The sequence below is a fragment of the Phalacrocorax carbo genome, chromosome 8 (genome assembly GCF_963921805.1).
Source record: "Phalacrocorax carbo chromosome 8, bPhaCar2.1, whole genome shotgun sequence".
Classification (NCBI taxonomy): Eukaryota; Metazoa; Chordata; class Aves; order Suliformes; family Phalacrocoracidae; genus Phalacrocorax; species Phalacrocorax carbo.
In genome coordinates this window covers 2016174-2026995 of record NC_087520.1, presented here as the reverse complement: position 1 = coordinate 2026995, position 10822 = coordinate 2016174, and the positions used below count along the sequence as shown (strand labels likewise).

At 53.3% G+C, this 10822-nt stretch overlaps 1 protein-coding gene across 1 annotated transcript; it reads left to right on the top strand.

Moving 5' to 3' along the window:
- The first annotated feature begins 829 nt into the window (after nucleotides 1-829).
- On the top strand, nucleotides 830-4222 carry SOWAHA (sosondowah ankyrin repeat domain family member A). The gene has a single exon (XM_064458267.1). The coding sequence runs from the start codon at nucleotides 922-924 to the stop codon at nucleotides 2326-2328; it is 1407 nt and encodes a 468-aa protein (XP_064314337.1). The 5' UTR covers nucleotides 830-921; the 3' UTR covers nucleotides 2329-4222.
- The last annotated feature ends 6600 nt before the right edge of the window (nucleotides 4223-10822 follow it).

The following is a 10822-nucleotide window of genomic DNA, read 5'->3' as shown; positions in this document are numbered from 1 at the left end:
CTTCGCCTGGGGAAAGGCATTTGTCTGGGATATCTCCCCCCCCCCAACAGAGAACAATAATAACGTTAAATGCTTAAGCAGAAGTAATTGCTGTGGGAGCAGAGACAGCTTCTCTCTTCTCCAGGTGGGTGTGAATAGACACAGGCATGTTGTAAAGATTTCATCAATTATATAGATACGCACACACACAGAGGTACATTGTAGGTGCAACGTAGATAAAAGACATCTAGAGAATGAGTATGATTACATATGCAGTATCACACAGTATATTTCCAAACACTGACCCATCCACCTATCTTCTGACTTATTCTGAGGCAGGAGACTCTACCCCAGAAGAATCGCAGCTCCCAGGCAACACCAGAGAGCAGAGGCCTGATTTTGCAGAGCGATTTCCACCCTAAACCCACCCCACTTATTTGCTATCGAAACCAAAATCCCAAAACCACTGTTTTAGGAAGTTGGCAGGGTGAATCGGCGAAGTGTTGGCCCCTTGGCTGAGCAGCCTCCAAAGAGCTCGTGTACCCGTGACATGACTGAGGCGCGTCTCCTCAGATACCTGAGGGAGACATGAGCGCGGCGAGCGAAGCGGGACCGGGACTGGGACCGGGACCGGCCACGGGCCTCCGGCCTCCCGCCTCCCGCCTCCCCTCAGCGGGGCCGGGCCGGTGCCTTCCCCCGCGGCGCCGCCCCGCGGGAGGAGACAGGTGCCGGTTCCGCTCCGCTCCCCTCCCTCAGCCGGGGGCGGCGGGGCGTGGCGGGGCGGCCCGATCACCTCAGCGGGAGCGGCCGCGGGGGACGCGCTCGCCGCCGCCTCAGGTGCCTCCTACCTGCAAATCCCGGCGGGCCCCCGAGGGAGCTCCCTCCGCCGCGGGGAGCTGGGCGGGAGGCGGCGGCCGCACCACCACCACCTGTGGCGGCGGGATGGCGGAGCTCGACATCAGCCCGGCGGCCGTGCTGGGCTTCCTGCGGGAGCGCGGCGGGCGGGTGCGCAGGGCCGAGCTGGTGAGCGCCTTTCGGCCGCTGCTGGAGGCCGGCGGGGACGCGGCGGAGCGGCTGAAGGAGGCGGTGAACGCCGTGGCGGTGATGAAGGACCGCGACGGCGCCAAGTTCGTCGTCCTGCGGCGGGAGCTGCGAACCGACCCGCCGCCAGGAGCCGCGCTGGTGCCGGGGGACGGTGGCGGCGGCCCCCCCGACCCTGTCGCGATCCCTGACCCCGATCCCGACCCCGTCCCGGTCGCGATCCCCGATCCCGACCCCATCCCGGACGCCGACCCCGACCCCGACCCCGACGGCTGGCTCTCGCCGTCGCCCCCCGAGGAGCTGCCGCTGTCGCGGCCCGTCTCCGAGCTTCGGGGCCGCTTCCAGGGCGGCGGCGGCGGGGTGCCCCTGCCCGCCAGCACCGGGGGGTCCCGGCGGGAGCCGGCCCCCAAGCCCTGCATGCTGCCGGTGCGCTGCGTGCCGACCGCCGCCGCCGCCGCCACCCCGGGGCCGCCCGAGGAGCCGGGGTCCCCCTTGTCACCCCCGCCGGAGGAGGAGGCCGGGTCCCGCTCGCCTGGCCCGCAGCGGGTGGCCAGGAACCATCGGCCCAGCGAGGAGACGGCGGTGGTGCCCCTGGAGGAGGCCGAGCACCAGTGGCTGGTGATGGCGGCCGGCGGGCAATGGACCCAGCAGCTCTACGGGCTGCTGCTAGAAGACGCCAGCTTGGCGGCCCGGAGGGACTTCATCTCGGGCTTCACCGCCTTGCACTGGGCTGCCAAGAGCGGTAACTGTGCCATGGTGAAAAGTATCATCCAAGAGGCCGAGAAGAACGGGATCTGCGTCAACGTGGACGCCAGGTCGCACAGCGGCTACACGGCGCTCCACCTGGCCGCCATACACGGCCAGGAGAAGACTATCACCCTGCTGGTCAACAGCTACCACGCCAAGACCGACCTGAGGGACTACAGTGGGAAGAAGCCACACCAGTACTTAAAGGAAGGGACCTCCTCTATGGTCAGGCGCTTGCTGGGGGACCCCAGCCTTCTCCACAACATGGAGCCCTCCATGCACATCAAGAAGAACACAAAGATTGCGGCTTCAATCTTGAGCTCCACTAGCACTTTCCTGGGGGTCATATCCGATGACATGGCTTTCTGCGATCTCACCAAAGGTTTAAGGAAGCCCTCATCCTTAAACAAGCTCCTGGCTGCCACTACAGGCCCGAGGAAGAAGCCAAAGACCAGAGGGGGCTTCCCTTCATATTCCTCCCTCTCTGAGGTAAGAGAGGAGGAGGAGGAGGAAGTCGTCGTGAAACGCAGACCCATTTCTGAGCTGTTCTTTGGCCACTAGCCTCTGCCTTCTTGGGATCAAAATTGTTTAGTAATGTGACTGGGGTCTTGATTTTTTCTCTCACAGAAGCAGCTTGGATTTCTTCTCTCCGTGTCTGTCTTTTTGGACATTTAACTAAATCAGTGGTGGGGTCCAGCTCCAAAGGCCACGGGATGAAACCCAGCTCAGAGACACCTGTGGAAGGGGAGCTGGCCAGGGAGTGTTGTGAATGCTGTGCGTACCATCATCCTGAAGTATCGGTGGAGACCACAAACTTTATACTTAATGGTTGAAAAACTAAAACAACTTCTGTGTGTATGTAGACAGGTTAAAATGTTCAAGGTGCAGCCTTCTTGATCTGTGTTCCTTGGCTGGAGAGCAAAAGCAAGGTAAAGAATTGCATATCGTACACTGTGAATAGCAAGCTGGTAGCTGGCTACTTTAACATAGCTTGTTATATAGCAGGCTTAAATTATTAGAGGAAAGATGCATAGTTTTCTATGACGTTTCTGATTATTTTGGTAACAGAAGAGGAATATTTCTATTTTAAAAATTGTGTACTTTTTCAAAACAAACTTTCTCGCTATCAGAAATACTAACATAACAATCTCAATTGTCACCTAAAGCGTCTTATTAGATGAACACATTTAAAAATAAAAAAACAAACCCCAACCCCCAGCACTCAAGCCAGCGTGACCTGTCTACCTCTGTTTGGAAGCTAGGTTAGCATTTCAAATTTTTTTTTCCTCTTCCTGAAAGACTTTTTAACCAGGTGGAGCTAACCATGTGTCTTGATGATACTGTGAGCATTTAAACTTGGTTGTCGTTCAGTGACTTCATCTGAATAAAACCGTGTTGGTATTTGATAGTGAAAAACTGAACCGGAAAACTGCGAGTCGGATCCTGCGGAGTTTCTGAGTAGCCAACTGGAAACAAAATCAGGCTTGTATGTCTGACTCTTTTTATTTAAAACTTGGCCTTTGATTTTTTGCCCTATTTACAATAAATATTTCTAAAACTTGGGCTTTATGTTATGTTAGGTGTTTCATGATAGAATGTCTGCATGACCTCTTAAAGCAATGTTTATCTCAACAGCATGAATCATTGACTAACTTCTTTTATATTATAAACATAATTGTTCTATATATAGAACTACACGTAGCTCCAAAAAGCATGCTAACTGCAGGTTAAGTAATACACTCGCAGTGAGACTATTAGTTTTTTTTAATGACTACTTGGTTAAAGTTAATGTGAAGAGGCAGAGCTAAGAACAGAAGCTGTCCGGCTCCTGGGGCCAGTTTGCTAAACCATCATATTTTCTCTAAAAACGTTACTAAAGAACCTGTATAATTCAGAGGTGGCGAAGGTGATGCCAGTACTGCGCTTGCTCTGCCCTTCAGCCCCGTCAGGTGTTTTTGTTTCTATACCAAAACGCTTGCCTGCTTTGCCTTTCTTTCCAAGTCAGTGACTTCAGGAATGTTGTTTGGGGTTTTTTGGTGGTTTTGGTTTTTTTTTTTTCAGCCTTGATTTAAGCCTAGTACTTCTAATTGGCTGTAATTGGCTTCTCCCAAATGCAAGGAATGCTGTAGGACTGTGCTGAAGGTGGAGGCACTGCCCTTTCTTACTTTAAAATATTCTCCCTGAAGTCCCTGGCGTTGGTGCCATCGGTTGCGAACGTCATCAGCGGTCGCAGAGGGGTCTGATCCATCTGCTCTTGGAAGAGACTGGATTATTCTGCACCAGCCTGCTTCCGTATTGAGCTAATTAAGTTGTTAAGCAAACATTTGTGATCAAGTACCTCATGACTTCTATGTCTGGAGTAGGGTTTAAAAAAAAAAAATAAAAAATGAAATCCTATTTGCTGCATAGCTGTTGGTGTGACCATTGACCAGTGTGGTCATTTGAAACCGTGCTTTGTGCTGCACTCTGTCAGCTTGCAGAGTTCCGGGTGGGGGGGGAAAAAAGTCGGTTGCTGTGTTTTAAAAAGTCTAAGTTTACTGACATTAAACACTTTTCTGTATTTCCTGAAACTGCGGGAGCATGCGTGCGCGTTTGTGTCACGTCCGAGGCGCTGGCAGGACTGACGCTGCCTGGTAAAAGCCTTCTGTTTCCGTGTGACTTGGAAACGCTCCCCAGCTTGACTCCGTCTTACTGGGAAGCTTGTTTGTTAGTTATGGATATACGCTTGATGCCTGTTCAAATGAAATAGCTGAATTTTTAGTGCTATTTCTGAGTAAAACCTGCTTGAGTTGGAGGCGAGGGTCGAGGATGGGGTGTCTCCCATTTATAAACAACCAACGGACCAACCTGTAAAGCGTAGTTATGACTTCACCGTAAGGAAGGTAGGGAGAAGGCTTTGCTGCTCCTGTGTTGTTGCATCAAAGGAAAAGCAAGAAGTCACGGCTGAGAAAGACTTCATTGCAACACGTATCATCGAGGAAATTCTGCGTTACTCCTTCCTCGGAGGCATCGCAGCCATGAGCTAGTGTGATAGAAAACACCGCCCAGCAGTGACACCGGAGCCCTTGTCCTTACAGCGTTCCCCGGGGAGGCGCCGGGAGGCTTGGTGGGAAGGTTGCAACACAAAGGCGGGGAGCTCGCAAGGTCGGGTGCTGTGGGTGGGGTGGGCCAGGCTCTGCCAACAGGTTTGTGCAGTGACTCAGCTCATTCCTTCCCCTTGTTGAGCAGATTAAGGAAAAGATAGTGTTCAGGCAGGCTGTGATCAGCATACCGAGTGCTGTACGACCTCAGGTGCAAACAAATACTGAGAGGTATTGAGAATGCACTGCTGTGATCTTACAAAAACATATAGCGCCTCGAGTTTGAAGTAAAGCCAGTCCATCAGCATTTCTGGGCTTTGATGTCCTCTGTTGCCGCTTAGACTCCGGAAGGGGCACTGTAGGACGATCCCAGGAGTGTTTTCCTGGCAGAGACAAAGGCTAGGGCCATGTAATGAATCCCTCAACTTGATAGATTCTCCTTAATTTCACAGTGTCAGGCCCAAACCTGGCTGAACACGGTAGGATTTTCGAGCTGTGAAGTTTAGCCAGGATGCTTTCTCGGGCAACGGGGCCAGGAGCAGGACCACGGCTCCCCTGGCATGGGGCAGAGGCTGTGCGGCGGCAGCGTGTGCCGCGGGCTGGGCAAGCAGCCTTTTGTACCTCTGGCCCAGCCCAGAGCCGGGAGCTGCCTCCGCACCATCAACGTTGATTGCAGAAGAAGTTAAACCAAAAAACCCTGCCCCCCTGGGCTCTGCTCCTGCCCCGTGGAGATGGCTGGGGGGCAGGCTGGAGATGGAAGGTGCAGGGACCAGGACTCGGGAGCGCTGGGTTGCATTTTGCCTTGGTCACCACCCTGCCTGCTTGCCACATTCCAGTTTTCCTGCTATAAAATGGAGATAAGCACCTTGGTCACTTCTTTAAAGCACACAGTTAGTACTGATATTCCAAACCAAAATCAAGATAATTTTTTTATACCTGTAGGCAGCAGGAGCAGCGTCATCCGCAACCTGTGAATGCTGCGCATTCAGTGGAGTGCCTACACAAATAAAACTGGCTCAGATTTTAGTTCAGCAGCATCAGAGATCAGCAAAGCTAATGTTTGCCTGACCCTGACTCAGTCCGCCTTTCTAAAGATAACTCGGTTCGTCCATTCCTCGGCACATTTTGTTCTGAGGACTATCAGCTCAGAAACCTGCACTGAAGAGGTTTGCAAACAAGCTTCAAGCTGCGTTTCTATACAAAGGGACAGACTTTGTCCTCCTGGATGCGGCTGTTTGAGCAGCATGAGGCAGCACGGTCGTGCTCAGGCTCAGGTAGAGTTTTGGCCGTCTCCATTCCCTTGGGAGTGCCGCATAGAAACACCTGCTCCGTGGAAGCCCCGACAAACGCCGCTTCATCACAAAACCACGGTCCAGGAGAAGAGTCGCTAACTCCAACAGAGGCAACGGGAGCTGCAGCCACCAGCTGATGGTAGAGGAGGCCTTGCGAGACAGTCCCCTGATTCCCCATTGCTTGTCCCTTCTCTCTCTGCTCTGCACGTGTCCACTGTGACCTACATTCCTTGGACGCATTTGCCTCCTGATTTGCATATTAATCTGAGTAAAATGGCAACATGGTGGGTTTTGCTCTTTCCGGTGACTTGCACTAATGTGGGACCCCCCCCAAAATTAAGAGGTTGTTAACAGGGACTTGGCACGAACTCCGTGGTGCTTGTTTGTTGCAGGGGGAGAACGGGGACAGCACGGGCTGACACAGATCAAAAGCTCAGCATCGTAATGAGGAACATAATCTTCTATTCTGGTTCCAAGGTTTATTTCACTAATTTATAAGATAAAGCAAATCATTAAGCACATCTAGCCCCGTGCGACCCCGAACCGACCCATCGCCAACCGCTGGTCGTTGGACGATGGTGGCTGGTCACCTGCTGGCCCTTTTGGAGTGACCTGCCAGAAAAGTCCCATCAGGAGACACCCCAATGGTGCCGCGGCTGCCTGCGGTAAGGGAGGGTCCTCACCAAATAACCTAGGCTAGTTAAAAAAAAAAAAAAGCATTTTGGGATAGATAAACTGCACTCACCAAACTGTTTCCATGGATCAACACCATTATGACTGCGAAGATTTCTTAGAGAGACCTGCTGTAGAAGGACGCAGCACAGCCTCCATCGGAAGCAGTCTGGTCCTACTCGCTGCCCCTGGAAGGGACATGAAAAGCAAACAACAAAAAGCCCCGCAAAAACCTCAACTGCACCACAAAGTGTTTTTGGGTAAACATGTATCAACAAACGCTTCTGGTAGAAATACAGATTATATGAGGAAAAGACCATTTCTTGAGGTAGAGCTCACACCATTCCTCCAGCGGAATAAAACTGAACCAGCAAATAAGATTTTCTGGCCAATCTGTGTGTATCTGCCCAGCGCAAGGCCTGGGACAGGACTTACCGCAGCAGCTCTGCCAGCAACACCCCATAGCTAGCCCGAGCCTTGGCGACTTCTCTGCAAACACCCGGGACGCGCAGGGAGAGCTGCCCCCAACGGCTGCAGCCCCCGCCTCGCCTCTCGCCGTGCGCCCATCATTTGACACAGCCTCTTCATCCAGGCTTAAAACAAAGCACAGATTAAGGGGTCTGCGGTGGCGGTAACGCCGCACTCGACCCCTGCCCGCAACGCCGCTGGAAGCGTGCTCGTTTGTGTCGCAGTCCTCGGCGGGTCCGGCAAGTCAAGGCGCCGCGTGGACCAGCACCACCACGGCCGGGCTCGGAAAGCTCCGGCCTCGCCACAGCCACCGTCAGCAGCAAAGCCGCGCCGCCTCTGTCCACGCGGGGTTTGCTCGGCAGCGCTGCGAGTCTCAATCCTTTCAGCCTGGTACATTGAGGGGTTTTATTTTAATTATTGCTGTGATGAAAAAAAACTTTGATCTTAAATTAAAACAATAATCTGCCTCTGAGCCCAGGCAAAATAGATCCTTCCTGTAAAGGTTAGCACAGCTTTAATATGTCATATTCCCTTTCTGTGAAGAAAAAACTATGGATGTGCACAACAAAACTGATGCTGGCAGCGTTCAGCTTTCCCGTCCTAGGCAGGACTTCTGCTCTGTGTTTGCCCCACGTAGATCATTACTCTTTCTCTTCACCCGAGACCACACGCTTCCAGCCAAAGCCAAACCATTTCCTGAGAGGAATTCCTTTCATCCTGCCCCGTTTCCTTTCTCCAGCTGCATCCCCATCACCTGGAGACCCTCCAGACGAGGTAAGAGACCCCAGCCGAGGAGCACAGAGCAGGCGCTGCGGGCTCGCTGCTGACACAAACCAAATAACATTCATTTTCACGGAATAAAACATGACACCCAAATGCACAAGCCCTGGACACCAGCTCATGGTATTGGAGTGCTGGGCCCTCCCCAGCATGCCTCCAGGCACCACGGTCATCCTCCCCCACTGCTGGAAGGATCCTGAGACCGGGGTGCTCCAGGGAGTGGGGGGCTTCTGCATCCCCCACTGCCAGGAATGCTCTCACAGAGACCCCACTCCATGAGCTTCTGCCCCATAAATAGCATTTTTAAAGAGTGCGCAGGTGGGAAGACATGGAAAACGCACTCCGTGGCACAGAACTACGAAGGTATTTAGGCTCCCGCGGGGCTCGGTCAGAGCGCGGAGGCGGTAACGTGTCGCCCCTGCGCTGCGCGGCGTGCTCTCGTCCTCTCTAACCAGCAGCACCGCCGTCGCTCTCTCCTCTCCTGCGTCAGGCAGGTGGTCTCAGCACGGCCGCACCGGTACGATTCACCAACACGCTCACCACGACAAGCTGCAGCGGCACGGACGAGACTTTCTCACCGTGTTTTTTTGTGTTGTATTTTCTTCCACCGCTCTCCTGCGGTAGTTTCCCCCCTTTGCAGCAAAGCACGGCAGCTCCGCTCCGGGCTCAGGTCAGCTCCGGGCCGGACCAGCTCGCTCCCCTCCAAGCAGCCGTCTGTCCGTGCACCTCTGCTCTCTGCTCCAGGCTTTTGCCCATCAGTGAGATCACTCAGAGATCTTTTTCTCCTCCCACCAGCTCAGGCTTCCCGCTGTGGCGCTGGGTGACACTGACCTTGTGCCCAGGAGGGAGAAGGTGAACACCAGAAAGGGGTGCTGGAGCCACCAGCCGTCCCCTCGCGAGCTGTCACAGGGCAGGGATCTCGGGAGGGACCTTCCTGAGGTAGTTTGGGATGTTCTTGTTCTTACGGCATGGGCTGAAGGCCCTTAGAGACACCTGCCTGTCTGTGCACATTTTTAGAAGTGTCTCTTATTCGCTGAATCAAGACAGCCCGTATTTTTGTCTCCGTGGATTTATCTATGAGATGACTCAGCTCCAAGGCTCGTGTGACATTTTAGAGTCTCTCTGATAACCTTTAAAGCCTCTCTTCATTTAGCGGTGAAATTCATGTGCTGCTTCTTGTGTGCATTTTGTGAAACCCAGAGTTTGCATGATTCCTACAGCCCGATTATTCTTTAAGGTACCCGTGGGCTCCCTTCAGGCGTAGAAGATTAGTTTTGCAATGCTGCTCTGGGTTTATTTTTAAAATTTTATTCAGATGGTTGCCATGAATTCCCAAAGCAGAGAGAACATCCTTCTACTTATTAAACGCAGCTCTCACAAGCAACAAATGGATCTTTTGCAGAGTACATTTACATTAACCCCTCCACCCCTCCACTCCTTAATTAGCTCCACATGCAGACGTCCCACAGCAATAATGCCTCGGTGAAGAAAAGGAGGCCAGGGTTTAAAAAAAAATAATGAAATTAAAATCCTTCACTTCAGTGCCTGAAACAGCAGCTCCTGATCCAGCAGTGACTCCCACACATTGCAGTGGGTGTTAAATCAAATTCTAAATGAGCCGCTATGTCTAAAATCCCTGCAACCGCTGCCAAGACCCTGTCAGATGAGCATGACGCACTGTCTGCTTCCAGTGACCGCTCGCACTACCCCACACCTGTAACGCTTGCTCATCTCTGGCTCCGGGCAATAAAAGGTATCTTTTTATCCTGAAATCAGGCCCACCTGCTTTTGCTTAGTAGAACATAAGCTACTGCAGTTGCTTCCCCCACGCTGCTTGTGCGTGGATGGCTAAATGAGTTACAGAGATCCTTCCTGGAATCCCACCAGCCTCCCCGCAGCCGGCACCCCATGGGGGGGGAGCTGGGCTCTTGCATTTTGCTTCTTTCACCTCCTTCCTTCTCCTCGGCACGCTTATTTTGCGTTCTCCTGGATGTAGCTGTAATTAATTCATACAGCCAGCTCACCGCGGGGCTCTGATAGCAGTCCTCGCGTGCCGGTGGGGTCATGTTACCTTCTCCCTGGGGTGTTAAGAAAGTGTTAGGCTTGCAGGCTGCAACAGGAGGGTCCCGAGCCCTCGGCTGCCTGCAGCCAGGCGGCAGCGGGGATTTCCTGCCTGCTCTCCCCAGAGGGTCAGGTCGGAGGGAGCTCCTTCATTCCTTACATTCCCCCAACACATGCACGCAGCTGACTTTGCGCAAGGAGTAGCTCGGCAGGTCTCAGCACTGGTGAATTGCCAAGGCCCTGGAAGCCCCTGGAAGCCAACAGCTTTCCAGGGCTCTGGGCAGCAGCTGGGAAGAAGAGCAGAGCGTTAAATCTTCCCTGGTCTAACACGTGCCGGGCAGTGGCAACTGAGTATCGTTGCTGGAGAAGTCACAAATGGAAGGCTAGTGAGTCCTGGTATTAATAGTACTAACGCACAAGCACCGCAGAGGCTTTCCTTGCCGTCATCCTTACATTTGCAAGATTTGCTTCCCTCAGACGACCACCAGTTACGGCCACTCACAGCGCAGGTGTTAAATTTCTCTTCTGCCTGTACAGGGTCACAAAAAACTGTCCGGAGCAGCGTGGGATCAGAGTGTATTGAGGAGAAGGTGCTCTGCGTTTCTGGCCATCTCAGCTTCTGCGCGCCAAGAGGCAGGAAAGGAAGGCAGAAGAGACAGGGGGAGCTGCGTGAACACCACGGCCGGGGTCTGCTGCCTCCGC